This window comes from Myotis brandtii, unplaced genomic scaffold, assembly GCF_000412655.1.
Source record: "Myotis brandtii unplaced genomic scaffold, ASM41265v1 scaffold1327, whole genome shotgun sequence".
In the NCBI taxonomy this organism is placed as follows: Eukaryota; Metazoa; Chordata; class Mammalia; order Chiroptera; family Vespertilionidae; genus Myotis; species Myotis brandtii.
The window spans coordinates 526,547-541,956 of NW_005354705.1; the positions used below are offsets into that span (position 1 = coordinate 526,547).

Here is a 15,410-nt window from a genome sequence, read left to right on the forward strand (position 1 = left end):
CTCACTGCTTGGAGGCAGGACTCTGGGCTCAGGAACACACAGAGTCATGTCTTTTGGGCCTCAGTTTCCCAAATGGACCAAATCCCTGGGGCCTGGGTGACAGCGGGCAGGGCAGGTTTGACTATGCTGGGACACCAGGTGAGTGGGCACAGCCTCCTCTCCCCTTGAGGGCGGGGCAGTTGAAGGTTCGGGCCTCCTGCCCCTTTGTCCCAGGGAGGTCCTGGCAAGAGGATTGAAGTCGTGGGGGTTCAGCCATCTCCTTAGTCAACCTCTCCTCTATTTGGGGCTCTGAGACCAGGGGAGGAACTGCCCCCAGGGTCACACACTGAGTAGGAGCCCAGGCCCTGACACCTAATTCGGTGCATTTTCCATTCTGCGTGGGTAAGCAGACACATTTGCTAAGACTCGAGGCTTATAAATGTGCCTGTACGTCACTCCTCTGGGTCAGAGCAGGGGCTCTGCGAGAGCTCACATTCTCTGGATGGAAGGAGGGTCATAGAGGGCAGAGGAGTTGAGCACCCTTTCCCTCTCCCCATCCCCCATGGAAGTGGGGGAGGGGAATGTCCCTTCTCCCACCCCTGAGCCAAGCTCCATTCAAGGGAATGCTGCCTCCTGGGCCTGTTTGGCCTGGCAGCCACCCAACCCGTCCCAGGCAGTGACCAACCCTCGGGGAGGGAAGAGGGAAGAATTCGAAGGGAGAGGGGAGGCCTGGCGTCCAGAAGCGCTGCCACTAGCACTTCTAGTGCATTGGGTACTGGGTGGGGGTGGGGGTGAGGGGCTGGCCTAACCAACCCCAGACTCCCTCTCCCCACCCCCAACCTTCAGGCTCCTAGAAAACTGTGAAGCAGCTCCTTCAGCCTTTGCAGCTAGGGTGCCCCTCACTCCAAAGACAGGGAACAAGGAGGGGGGCAATTCTCTCACTCTGCGTGGTCAGTGAAGGTGACAGCGCGAAGGATAAAAGGATAAAAATCCTCTGTGCAGCTGAGGGGTGGGCAGGGAATAGGGAGACAACTAGGAACAGGAATTGAGAGAAAATGACCAATTTTCCTTGTGGGGGAGCAGGGTGGTAGGCTGTCGGTGTGCCTGCCAGGAAGGAAGGAACTGCGGGGCCAGCAGCCTGAGCCCTGTCCCCTGTCTTCTTCCAGATTTGTGTCTTTGGAGCAGGCAGGCCCCATCCCAAATGCCTGGCTTGTTTCCATGGCAACCCCCAGGCCACCATAGCACCTGGCATTGCACCCCACACCCCTGATCTAAAATCTAAAAGGGGCCCTGACTGGTGTGGATCGGTTGGTTGGAGCATCATCCCGTACACCAAAAGGTCTCTGGTTGGATTCCTGGTAAGGGCACACACCCAGGTTTTGGGTTTGATCCCTGGTTGGGGTGGGTACGGGAGGCAATTGATCAATGTTTCTCTCTCACATCAAAGTTTCTCTCTCTCTCTCCCCCTCTCCCTTCCTCTCTCTCTCTCTAAAGTCAATAAAAACATATCCTCAGTGAGGATTTAAAAAAATAGATTAAAAAAATACCAAAAGGGAAGAGAAAAGGAAAAAGAGTTGGGGAGGGAGGAGGGCTAGATTCCTTGCTTGGGCAGGACCCGAGCTACAGTCCTGACTCCCAACAGCAAACTGCTACTGTGGAGAGAACAAGGGTTGGAATCTCAGTACCTTTGCTTACAACCTTACACAACAAATGATAGAATCTCCCCAAGCCTCGGTTTCCTTATCTGCAAAGTAGAAGTGAAATAGCAACCCGAAGCTGCCTGGCACGCGCTGGGTGCTCAGTAGTTACCCATTCCCACCCCTGTGCTCCCCACCCCGCCAGCTCTGTGAGGGGGTAGGGGATTGAAAATCAGCCCTGTAGGGGCCGAGGGGAGCAGGTGCTTGGAATAAGGTTGCCAGATTTAGCAAATGAGAATACAGAATGCCTGGTTAAACCTGAACTTCAGGTCAACAGGTAATTATTTTAGTATAAGGAAGTAAAAACAAAACAATTATTTGCTGTTGATCTGAAACTGAAATTCAACTGGGAATCCTGCATTGTATCTGGCAATCCTACCCTGGAGCCCAGCTCCATCAGCACAGCGTTCGCCCACATAATGAAAAGTCACTGGCTTCGGAATCCATAAAATTTTTAAAGCACCTACCCATATTCTGGGGTTTTCCACATCTGGAATCTCACTTAATCCTCCAATGACAAGAAGGCTTGGCTACACTCTGGCTATTTGGCCCTGGGAAAGTTGCCTAAGCTCTTTGTCCATCAGCTTGCCTACCTGTAGGTGAGGATAATAATGGTACCGATCTCATAGGGTTGTTACGGGAGAAAATGAGTTAATCTGTTCACAACTGTGCTTGGCACGTCATCAATGCTCAATAGGTGTTAGCTGTTACTATTACATTTTCTTTCCTAAGGCTTAGGAAGTGCTCAGTGCCTGCCAAACCTACAACTTCCTTCTAGGGAATATCTTCCCACCCAGGAGGGAAGGGAAGTGAAGTCATGTTGTGACCGAGAGGGAAATTCTCTGTGTAACCCGGCCACTGCCTGGACCAGGGGTCAGACAAGGAAACGGGGCTAGGCTGGCGGGGTGAAGCCACCTGCCTGAGAGGTGCCTCAGCCCAACTCTCTGTCTAAAAGGGAGGCTCCACATTGGACAGTGACAGACAGACACTCCATCAGATTCTCCCTCTGGGCACGAGAAGATGAGGTGCTGCTGGAAGGAAGCATCCTGGGTGCTCAGGTCATGCCCTGAACGTCCAAGAGGCATCGTCCCAAATCTCCATGGAATCTAGCCTGGAAGTGCTGCTGCTGAGTCTGTGTCTGGGGCTGCCCCCTTTTCCGCTCGCTGTATTCTCACAACCCGCCCCCCCCCCACCCCCTTAAAACTGATTTTAAAGAGAGAAGAAGGGAGAGGGAGAGAAACATCAATGTGAGAGTGGAACCTTGATCCGCTGCCTCCTGCAGACCCCCTACTGGGAATCCAGCCTGAAACCCGGGCATGTGCCCCGACAGGGAATCCAACCTGCCCCCTTTCAATATATGGGATGACGCGCCAACCAACTGAGCCACACTGGCCAGGGCGAGCCCTTCCCCTTGGTTGTCAGGGCTCATCTCTCCTTTGCAACCTAAAAGGGCCCGTGACTCAGATGAGGAAACAGCAAAGTGACTCAGCTCAGGTCACACAGCTGAACCCAGAGCCCGACTCCAGGAACGTCACTCTTCCTGCTCTACCAGGGCCTCCTGTGCTCATGCCTGGTCCTTCTCCTCTGCTGCCCAGGACACAGTGTCAGCACTGGGGACCCGGGGCAGCTGGGAGTGTAGACACAGCTGAACTGGATTGGCGAATACCTGGAAATGGCCATCCTCCAACAGCTGAGGGGAAATGCCCTCATTTTCCTTTTGGACTAGCTAAGAAATAAAAACAAACGATGTGCCTTCTGTCCTAGTTCCCAGTGGATATTGTCGGTAAAGGTAGTTAATGCAAATTCAAAGAGACCATAGCCCCAAGGGCTCACAGTAAAATTCATGACAGGTAAAAAGCTGACCAAACAACCCCATTTTGTTAGGAATCTTGAAAATTGCAGAAGTTGATCAGAGAAAATTAGACTTAGTAAAAACAATCACAATGTTAAAATCACACACTGCAAAACTTGTTACTGATGAAGAATTGACAGAAGAATAAAATCTTTATAAATCTTAGATCAGTAACCTTTGACCCCGGGAGACTGGATTTGGCCAAAGAAGGAGGAAGAAGTGAAGGGAAGAAAAAAAACCTACAACTAAATCATAACAGGAGGAATGTGTTATGATGAAATGTTCAGAATAGGCAAATCCATGGAGACAGAAAGTAGATTCATGGTTGCTAGGAGCTGGGGGAGGGGGAGTGGGGAGTGCCTGCTCATGGGCATGGGGTTTCTGTTTGAGGTGATGAAAATGTTCTGCAATTAGATTGTGATGATGGTTGCACAATTCTGCAAATATGCTAAAAGCCACTGGATTGTATGCTTTCAATGGGTGAATTTACGGCATGTGAATTATATTTCAATCAAGCTACTGAAAATGTAGTATGGACAAAATCAAACTGATCGATGAATCCCATCTTTGTTGGATAATTCTTATGAAAAAGAACCGATTCTGATGAAAATAACTCCAGTAAAATAGAAAGAAAAGTGTTGGCAACAGCTTAACTGCCCTGCATAGCAAATTGACCAAGAAATTAAGTGGGCTTGATGGGGTTCGCTCTGGACAGTACTTGCACGATGAAAATTCATCAGCATAGGTATCATTCTGATGTAAAGGTCTTTGTTCACAAACATGGTCCTCAAGTACCAGAGGTCCTATTTGTCCACTGTGCTCCCCTCCCCCACCCTAGGGAAGAGGTTATGACACAGCCCAGGCCGAGGTGGAGCCCTTTTTCTGGCCATGGGGCTTCAGGATGGTGGGGAATCCCATCCTCGCTAGATTGCCACAGTGCTCACCTTGCTTTGCAAAGCGTTTCTTACGCCTCATTTTGGCCCGGCGTCCAGCGAACAGGGCGCTGACCCTCTCAGTCCGGCCTGCCTGGCTATCAGTATCTGCAACCCCACAGCGGGGCAGTGTCATCTGGTGGAGGGTGGCAGGGTCCAGCACGCCACTGATGGGCAGCTGGGACACCCACTGGAACTCCCTGTCAGGAGGAAGTGAGATAAAGGACCACAAAGGGAGAGTGGGTGGTGAGATCGGGGAGCTTCCCTGGATACAGCAGGAGGCTGGGGCAGGTGGGAGTGGGGGTTTGGGGAGAGGAACAATGGAGCATGGCCCCCTCAACACACATGGGGGCAGCCTTCCCCCAGGAGGGAGGAGATGCCCTAAGCTTATACCCAGCACTCCCAAACCCTCATAGCCCTCCATCCTACCTGATGGCATTGCTGAATCGCGTGGAGGAGGGAGCTTCGGGGGCCTGTTCACTGAGGTATCCATACCTCTCCAGGAATGCCTGGGGGAGAGAGGAGCATCAGCTTTTCCCACGGTGTGGCATCCTTTCCCCTCCCTTGATCTCCAAGTGTCCATGGCACATACATCGTGCCTGGTCTCACCCCTCGTCCCAACAGGGTCTATGAGCTACAGCAGAAAGAGCCCTGGCATCAAAGTCAGGACCTGGACTTCGTCCCAGGCCACCAAGGACTAGGGATGGTCTTGAGCAAGTCACTCATTACTTTTGAACCTTAGCTTCTTTATTTCTAACACTGGCCACGCAGTCCCTGCCCTGAGTATCTCCTGGCATTGTCAGAGGACAGTAGGGTTATGGGCTCTGGAGTCAGGCCTGCCTGGGTTTGAATCCCAGTTAGCAAGCTACTTCCCTAAATCACTGGTTTCTCAACTGTAACATGGATTTAGAAATGGTATCTACTTTACAGGTTGTGTGTGTGTGTGTGTGTGTGTGTGTGTGAATGCACCACAGCAGTAAATATAAAGTACTTACCACAGTACCTATCACCTAGCACGGGCTCCATGCAGAGTAGCTCTTATAATTTTATGTAAATATACGTTATCTATATGCCTCAACTCTTCTCCTGACACATGTCATCTCTTTAAGAACATTTCCATATTGATCAGGAGTTGAGCTGATCCCCTGAAGGCTCTGCCAAGCATGGGTTGGGAATTAATCACCTAATTCTGGCTACTCCCTAAACAATTACCCTCCTCCCAAATGCAGATATATTTAAGAACAATGCCCTTAACTTCAACCCTATGGTTTATATGAAACCGTAACTCTCTAGAGAAGCACTTTTTGAATTCGAAACCTGCAACTTCCTTTCATTCATTTGTTTGATTATTCATACAATGTACTAGGTACTTTGCCAGGTGCAATAGTCAACAAGACACTCTTAAAGGAACCTATATGTACACTTGTGGACGGAGACAGACAATAAAAAGCACAGATAACAAATAAAGGAGAAAGTTTGATGCTATAAAGAAAAGAAACCGGGTGATGTGATTGAGAACAACTTAGAAACTTTACATGAGGAGGTCAGGGAAGCCCCCTCTGAAGAGCTGATATTTGATGTGAGAGTCCTAAAGAATGAGACATGCCTGGCTGGTGTGGCTCAGCAGTTGAGAGTTGACCCAGGAACCAGGCATGTGCCCTGACCAGGAATCGAACCGTGGCCTCCTTGTTCATAGGTCATTGCTCAACCACTGAGCCACACCAGCCGGGCTATTTATTGATTTTGAGAAAGAGAGGGAGAGAGAGAGGGAGATGTGAGAGAGAAACATCAATCGTTGCCTTCCGTATGTACCCTGACAGGGATCAAACCTGCACCCCAGCCCTGACCGGTTTGGCTCAGTGGATAGAGCATCAGCCTGTGGACTCAAGGGTCCCAGGTTCGATTCCGGTCAAGGGCATGTACCTTGGTTGCGGGCACATCCCCAGTGGGGAGTGTGCAGGAGGCAGCTGATCCATGTTTCTCTCTCATCGATGTTTCTAACTGTCTATCCTTCTCCCTTCCTCTCTGTAAAAGATCAATAAAATATATTTAAAAAAAAACAAAAAACCTGCACCCCAGTAATGTGCCCTGACCCGGAATCAAACCCTCAACCTGTTGGTGTACGGGACGACGGCCAGGGCCTTTGCTGCATTTCTTAACTCAGATCAACTCCAATCATAGCTGCTGCCTCAAGAAAAAGGCACATAATGGGAATGAAACTAGACACTGAGCCAGGACCCCAAGCCCCTAAGCCTTTGCAAGTATCCAGCCTCCTCTTCGTGGATTTCATTACACCCATCGTTAGCAACCTCCATGTCCTCTTCTCATTAAAGCCACTTTCCACAAGGAACCCGTATTCTAGACAACTAAACACTACCCAAGTCTGTTTTATTGTTCTGCACTAATTTGTTAGAATTTCAGCCCTATTGTTTTTTATTTTCCCTTTGCACACGTACACTATTTTGGGATGCATAATGGATTAAAGGAGTTCTTGTGGCTTAATCTGGAAGACTATTTACTGCTCAAAATAGTGTGGCATCATGGAATAGCCCCTGGGCTTGGAATCCAGACTCTGTTCCCAACCCTGACCCTGCTGGATGGCCAGGGACAAATTACGTCACCTCTCTGGGCCTCCATTTCCTCAGCCACAATGTGAGAACAAGAGGAACCCCCACTGGATTCTGAGAAGGATTAAATAAAGCAGTGGGCATCCAACATCGTGCCCAGTATAGTTCATGCTCAATAAACAGTTTATCTAGCTGATTTGACTTACAGGGAAAATTAACAACAGACTTTCACTAGTAGAATGCAACCCATCTGTGAGATGGGAACTGCCCTGAAGAAGGCAGTTACACCTCCGCTCTCAGTTCAGGTGCTCCATCCCAGAATCGCCTCACCCAGCCAGGTGCCTGGCTCTCTTCCTCGCCTCTTCCCGTTCCCCTGGTGAGGATGGAGAGAGCGGCTTTTTAAAGGAAGCCAGGGAATGAATGTCTCCGCAGAAGCAGTTTTGCTGAGTGAGTGATTTGGAAGAGACTGGGTCACAGGCCAACAGGCTGGCACTCCCTGTGCCTCTTCCCCCAAACCCACCCAGCCCTTATCAGGGAGTTGGCTCCAGTTCTGGAACTATGAAACCTTGGACAGAGGGGGAGAAGGGAGGGGAAATTGACTAGCGGCGTCTCCTGTTTCCTGGCTGGGCCTGTGCCTGGTACTTTGGCAGGCAAGGTGGGGTGGAGGGCAGGATGGGGGTGGAGGTATTTTCCAAGGGTCCACAGGAGGGGAAGTCCTGAGAAGTCCTTTCTCCTGACTGTCTCTGGGACCCTGTGGGTTGCCAGGCATAGCTGAATTCCCAGGAAGCAGTGAGCATGTGTTCACACCAGCCAAAAGACACCAAAAGAATGAGAAAGAGAAATCTTAAGAATTTGACATTTTATATTTCCATAAAAGCCCTGAAGTATTATTATGGAGATTATCAGGACTTTAAAACTCCCTTATAGCCCTAGATGGGTTGGCTCAGTGGATAGAGCATGGGCCTGCAGACCGAAGGGTTGTGGGTTCGATTCCGGTCAAGGGTACTGTACCTCCGATGCGGCCTCAATCCTGGCCCCAGTTGGGGCACGTGCAGGAGGCAACCAATTGATGTCTCTCTCTCACATCGATGTTTCTCTGTCTCTACTGCTCCCTTCTACTCTCTCTTAAAAAAAAATCAATGGGAAAATATCCTTGAGTGAAGATTAACAACAACAACAACAAAGAACTCTCTTATACTTATTTCATGTTTAATATACCTCTAATTAAAATGTTTTTAATTACAAGAAAGGGTCTCCTGAATGCTGTCAGAGCTGAGTGCTCTGTAGTTCTGTCGAGGGGGGCAGACCTATGTCCCTGGTGAGGAGGAGGCAGGGTTGAGGCACCTCTGCTCCTGGAGCTGCCCCTAACCCATCTGCTGTGCCTCAGTTTCCCCCTGCGAAGGTGAGAGAAACGTCCCTGTCTGCATCCGAGCAGGGTGTGGGGCAGAGGACACTGTGGCACAGGGACCCTGGGAAAGGGGGCAGGACTGGGAGGTGGAGCGCTCATTTTCATCTCGGCTCGACACTAACCGCCTTGGAGGAGTCATTTCCCTTCCAGGCTGCGGTGTTCTTGGGGCCTGTGTCCTCTCGGGGACGCTCTGCGCTCCACCCGTGGTCTCCTGCTCCGCTTCATGGAGGTAGCACCTGGCCCGCTCCTCTCTGCCTGGCAATTCAAACACCAGGTTTTCTCTCTTCCCTGTTCTCCACCCATCCCGTCCGAGGAGCCCACGGTTGGAGCTGAGTGGAGAGAAAGCCATAGGGCTGTGCCCCTTGGTGATTCACCTGCTTGGGTTTAAAAGCTGGTGCCAACCTGCCTCACCCTCTTGGTGGTGGCTGGGGCCACTTTCCTGGGAGTCACCTCTGGAAAGCCCTGGGAGTGGCTGGGATGTTTGGGTAAAACAAAAAATGGTTCCCCCTGGAACCCAGAGAGCTCAGTGGAATCAGAGCTCTGGGGGTTCTAGTTCTGCATCCGTCCTGACTTGTCATGACAGGGTGTGTGGCTCCCAGCCCACTTGATGCCTGAGGGAAGGGGCGATTCTGGCCAGGGCAAGACTTGCAATAAGGTTTAGCAAAATGAATCCAGGGCTGAGTCAGGAACTCTGAGTCACTGGCCTGGCAGGACAAGAGTCCTGGGCTGAGTCTCATTTAAAAAATATATATATTTGTATTGATTTAAGAGAGGAAGAGGGAGAGAGAGATAGAAACATCAATGATGAGAGAGAATCATTGATCAGCTGCCTCCTGCACGCCCCACTCTGGGGATCTAGTCCACAACCCGGGCACATGCCTGACAGGGAATTGAACCATGACCTCCAGGTTCACAGGTCGAGGCTCAACCACTGAGCCACGTTGGTTGGGCTGAGTGTCTTGAGTTTTATTCCTGGGGCTGCTGCTAGCTCTGTGTCCGTGGGTGGGGCCTGCACCTTTCTGGGCCTTAGTTCCCTCTTCTGTAAAATGAGAGAGTTGGATTAGAGCTAAAATATACTCCAGGTCTGTCTATTATTGTAGCTTTACTTCTGTGTGAACTATGACATGATTGCTTAACCTCTCTGTGCCCAAAAGTCTAAAATGGGGTAAGAATACTGCGTATGCTTCTCATAGGAGCATCATGAAAATCCACTAAGAAGATGCTTTGGGATAATTGTCCCATTAAAAACATTATTTTCCCCGCCTTAGCCAGTTTGGCTCAGTGGATAGACCATCAGCCTGTGGACTTAAGGGTCCCAGGTTCGATTCTGGTCAAGGGCACATGCCTGGGTTGCGGGCTCGATCCCCAGTAGGGGGCATGCAGGAGGCAGCCGATCAGTGATTCTCATCATTGATGTTTCTCTCTCTCTCCCTCTCCCTTCCTTTCTGAAATCAATAAAAATATATATTAAAATCAAAACATTATTTTTCCTTCTATAGTCACAGAGCTTTATTGCTGGAAGTCTAGGAGGGCTCAGCTCCCAGTCTCAAGTCCACATGGTGGCTGTGACACCCTCCATATCAAAGAATTGCAGCAGCAAAAATGAAACCATTTAAAAATTTAAAAATTGCAAAATGGCAAGTTCATACAGAAACCATGTTGCTTTACCATGTTGATTTATTCCAGCTCATTTCATGTTTCATTATGATTTTAGGCTTTTCAAAGTGACTCTACGTGACTGTGTTTTATCATTTAATATATCTTTTGCATGATTAGCCAAGTCAAGATTCGAGGGATGATTGTTGGTGTTCTGCCTTGCATGTCCTATAAATAAAACTGTTTTCTGGTAATCAAGAGCACCGTGAGTGCTTGACTATTTCAGGGCTTTTAAGGGGATTACACCTTTTAGCTTCACAATCACCTTGTAAGAACAGAGGCCAAGGGTTATTATTCCCATTTTATTTTATACTTATTTATTTAATTAATTTTATTGATTTCAGAGAAAAAGGGAGAGGAAGAGAGAGATAAACATCAATGATGAGAGAGAACCATCAATTAGCTGCCTCCTGCAAGCCCTCTTCTGGGGATCGAGCCCACAACCAACGCATATGCCTTGACTGGGAATCGAACCATGACCTCCTAGTTCCTGGGTCGATGCTCCACCACTGAGCCACATCTGCCGGGCTTATTCTTATTTATTTTATTTTATTTTATTTTAGTTAATCCTCACCCAAGGATTTTTTAAATTTCCATTGCTTTTAGAGAGTGGAAGAAAGGTGGAAGGGGGTGAGAGAGAGAGAGAGGGAGACGTCAATGTGGGAGAGACACATCCATTGGTCACCTCCCACACACATCCTGACTGGGGCCAAAACCTGCACCCTTTGATGCACAGGCCAATGCTCTAACCACTGAGCACACTGACCACGGCTGTGATTCCCATTTTGAAGATGAAGAAAGTACGTCTCAGAGGAGTGCAGTACCTTGGCAAAAGGTCTTAGCGAGGGACAGAACCAGTGTGTGAGTCTGAACTGTCTGACACCTACCCAGGATGTTTTATTTCACATTTTAACAGGTGACTCAGAGGCTTTAAAAGTGAAGGAGCAAGAGCCAAGCTGCCGTCCCCACTGGGGAGACAGCCCTCAAAGAAGAAAAAGGCAAAACTGGGCTCTTTCTCACTGGCTCCCTTCTGTCTCCTCTGCAAGCAGGTCCAGCGGCAGAGCAGAGGGGAGAAGCTGCTCAGGCTGTGGACTTGGCTATCAGTAGAGGCCGGGATCACATCTTCCGTCGCACCCCAAACCAGGCACTGACCAGCCAGAGGTATTGAACAGGACCGAAGCATGTTCCTTCACAGAGACAAACATCGGACTCCAGGATGCATGCGCCCTGACCAGGGCCTGGGATGGGGAGGAGCCTGCAACTGAGGTACGTGCCCTTGACCGGAATCGAACCTGGGACCCTTCGGTCCGCAGGTCGACGCTCTATCCACTGAGCCAAACCGGCAAGGGCCACCATGCAGTTTTTACTAAATTTCTTGGTTTTCAAGCTGGCTTGACAACTGCTTTCCCACCAACTCCTGCTCCTTGGGGACCCTCCAGAGCGTCTCCTGCACTTCTATTCACCCTGTCCCCGTGAGTCACCGAGCTGAGCCCTTGGGAAAGGCTTCCACACCCGGGCTTCTGAGTTTCTGACTCACACAAAGTCAAATAAATGGCTCTGGGGTATGAGAAGCAGACACTGCATCTGGGGGTGGATACTTCACAGAAGCTCCAATGTTCCCCTGGAGGAACAAACTCGCCAGCTCCTGAAGAACGGCACACCGGGAGTGGCTGTGCCGATCTGCATAGACCACCGCGTGCGAGGCAGGTCCTGCACATACTTGCCTTGTGGTTCCAAGGAAGGTCTGAGCAAAACATGGTAGATAGATCCCTTGGGATGGTCTGTGTCACCCAAGAACAGAGTAGGGCCCGGCTGAGAATGAGAGTGGGGCCAGGACGATGATGTCATTCACTAACCCTCAGCCTTGCAACTGGGCAGTGGAGGCCCTTCCTACTCACTAGTGTTTGAGCAGCCCGAGTTTTGCTAAGTGGGCGACAATGACCTTGTTCATAATGCAGCTTTGTAAGCAGTGAGTCTCCTCCCAGGCAAAGCCCATTCCAGAAAGCCCTCAATTTTATTACTTTGTGTGCACACAGGAGACACATACAGCCATGCACACAGAGACATGGGAACACAGACATGGACACACAGGCAGATGAAATGTACACCCATGCACACGCACATGCGCGCACACACATACACACACCAGAGCCAAAGAATGTTAGCACTAGAGAGAATCTTAAAAGTCATTTAAGCCATTTACATGAAATTCACTCCCTTATTTTCCAGTGGAGGAAACTGCAGCCTGGCGAAGTGAAGGAAATGACTTAACACATGGCGGACCAGTAGTTTTATTGCTAGCTTTGCCCAGTGGCCAGGTAAGTGTCTATTGAACGAGTACAAAAAAGTTTTACGTAAATGTTAAAGGCACGCTTTAAAATTAAATACCCATTGCATTTTGAAGTTATTTATTACATGTTCTTACAAGCTAATATCTTTTTAAAGTATGATACTTTGTAAAACACTATGTAATATGAAGCAAGAAGTCTCATGATCCGTCCGCAATGTGTTAAGATCACACAGTTTGTTTTTATTACTTCTTTCTGTGTATGTTCTGAAATCTGTCCATGAGCTCAGTAGGACAGTTATGCTCTACTGGGGTCTAGCTGCCTGCACTGCGGTCAGGGAATTGTACTTGAGCAGAGAGCTGGGGTGACCATGGGGCTTACTTTGTGCGTTCCCTTCTGCAATGGTTGTATTTCTCTAAGTGACCATGACATTTCCCATTTCCATGCTCTTCTTACAATGTGACTTCAGCACTCCTCCCACCGATTGTGGGGACCATGTTCTCTCCCCTTGACCTGGGGTTTGTGACTGATCCAGCAGATGTGATGATACCTAACTTCCCAGTCTAGGTCATAAGGAGGGCACAGCTTCTTTTGCTTGGCTCGCTCTCTCTCGCTCTCTCTCTCTCCCTTTCTACTTCTCAGAACACTTATCTTGGAGACCCAGCCACCATGTTTTGAGGCAGCCCAATCTAGCCTGCATGGAGAGACACCGTGGATAGGCCAGATGGGGAAGAACAAGGCCCCCCGCTGACAGCCAGCATCAACTACCAGGTAGGTGAGTCAACAGCCTTCAGATGATTCCACCTCCAGATGCTGTACAGCAGAGACAAGCTGCCCTGATGGGCTCTGTGTGAAATTCTGAACCATAGTATCAATGGACATAATAAATGGTTGTTTTACTTTACTAAGTTTTGGGGTAATGTGTCATGTAGCCATAGTAAAAGCAACACCATCTGAGAATTACAGCTCTGTGCTGTCTGTTGTCCAATGCTGAAAATAGTTTCCTTATATATTTGTCATTGTTTTAGGAGAGCTAATCACCAAGCCAGGGCTTTAATCTGAAGCTCTGTTCTCTAAAATAATGATAAAGATACTAACAACAACAACATTGAGAGCAACTTCCTTTTATAAACTACTTTCTAGGAACTAGGGATCTCAATAAAACCACACAATAATCTTGTGAAATAGGCATTATTAACCCCATTGCACAGAGAAGAAAACTGAGGTTCATAGAGGTTAAAGCTATGGTTTGCACACAGGTCTGTCTGACACCAAAGACCATGCAATTGACCATACACAGAAACACATATAGACATACTGACATACACACATGCACATACACATCCCCATTTACATATATGCACATACACATGTACATGCATAGGCATATGGAGACACTATGCACCTATTACACATTTCCAGAGTTTTTATGCTTTAAAAATATTTCTTGTTTTCAGAGTTAAAGACCCCCTTTATCCCAATTGTGTTAAATAGACTGAAAGAGACTCAATCTGTTAGATATTACATTCCCCAAGCACACCCCAAGATGAAATTCCCTCCATCTGAGGCCACCACAGGCATGAGCGGCCGAGCTATTGTCTCTATTCTCCTGCCAAGGACTGCCTGGGACCTGGACGTGGGGGGAGTTGGGGTGGGACTCTTAACAGGACTTGGCTTGGTAGACAGAAGCTGTCTCCTGGGGCCACAAGGACTTTGCACTTGATGTTGTAAGAGTCTAAATTCAGAGAACAAAATGATTCTTAAATGTCCATAAGCAGAGAGCACAGAGCAAGAGACCAGTACTTGGAAGGGGGCAGGGAAGGGAGTTTGAGAAAGGACCTTCTTGTCGAAGCAGGGTCATTCCCAGATATTCCCGAGCAGCGATAGAAGCTGGCTGTGGGCCCTCCTCCAGTTTCCCAAATTCAGCCTGCCTCTTCCAGGAAACGGGGTGAGGATACTGAGAAGCTCTAAACTGGCAGTTTTAGAGCAGGAATGATGCTCTTAGGTGAGCAAGTCTTAGAAGTTATTTGCATCTCTTTGCCTTAAAATAGTGGAACCCCAGACATATTTCTGTGAAGAGCTAAGAACACAGATAGAGTCCTGGTGGGGTGCTCAGTGGTTAGAGCGTTGGCCCACGGACCGAAGGGTCTCGGGTTCGATTCCAGTCCAGGGCGCATACCTGGGTTGCAGGTTCCACCCCTGGTCCCGGTTAGGGCACATGCAGGAGGCAACCAATCGATGTGTGTCTCTTTCACATCGATGTTTCTCTCTCTCTCTGCCTCCCTTTCCCTTTGATTCTGATAATCAATGGAAAAAAAATATCCTTGGGTGATGATTAAAAAAAAAAAAAGAACACAGAAGTGCTTCTTTGGGAAAGAAAGAAAAGACACTGGTGTGTTACTACAATCACCTTAATCTAGAAAATAGATGTCCCAAGTCCACCCCCACTCTCACCTCACAAAAAGTTCTCGCTTATGCAAAGTACAGCAAGCAGCTGAGTCCAAAGGAGGAAACTGAAAATGGAAATGTTTAAGGTTCATCGCCACCTTCCTGCCCCCTCTTCGTAAGTTCAGTCCAGTAGCACTGCTTACAGCTCCTCAGAGCAGCTCTGGATAGTAGTCTAACACTCGCACCCACCGCACCATTCTGGGGCCTCCACAGTGTTTGACACTCGGGGCATCGGATGAATGAACTGCCGTGTCTCCCCGGCTTCGGTGGTGAGGGGCGGGGACTGCCTCTCTCTGAGCTCTGGCCTGTCTGTCCCATCTGGTCTCTCCCTCCTTCCCCCGTCCGGGAACATCCGTGCAGATCCGCGTGCCTTTGTGGTCCCAGCCCCAACCGGGGAGAATGCTACCCCGAGGTTCTTTGTGTGCAAGGGTGACAAGGAGGGGATAAAGCAGATTGTCAGCTCAGAGGGGACAGCTGGGTGGCCTGAATGCGGAGTTCCGGCGGCTCTCCCGCACGCGGACCCACTCCGCCCCGCACACACCCCTTACCTCTGCCTCCCTGCGCAGCTCCCGGCCTGCGCGCT

The 15,410-nt window shown here is 49.2% G+C and overlaps 1 protein-coding gene across 1 annotated transcript in view; it reads right to left on the reverse strand.

Annotated features, from left to right (window-relative positions):
- The window catches only part of MMP28 (matrix metallopeptidase 28), a 25,422-nt gene that overhangs the window by 9,467 nt on the left and 545 nt on the right, over positions 1-15,410 (reverse strand). The window contains exons 2-4 of the mRNA XM_014534767.1: positions 15,376-15,408; positions 4,890-4,969; positions 4,473-4,660 (exon numbers count right to left, since the gene is read on the reverse strand). Of these exons, the coding sequence (XP_014390253.1) occupies positions 4,473-4,660; positions 4,890-4,969; positions 15,376-15,408 (301 nt within the window). The remainder of the gene's footprint in view (positions 1-4,472; positions 4,661-4,889; positions 4,970-15,375; positions 15,409-15,410) is intronic.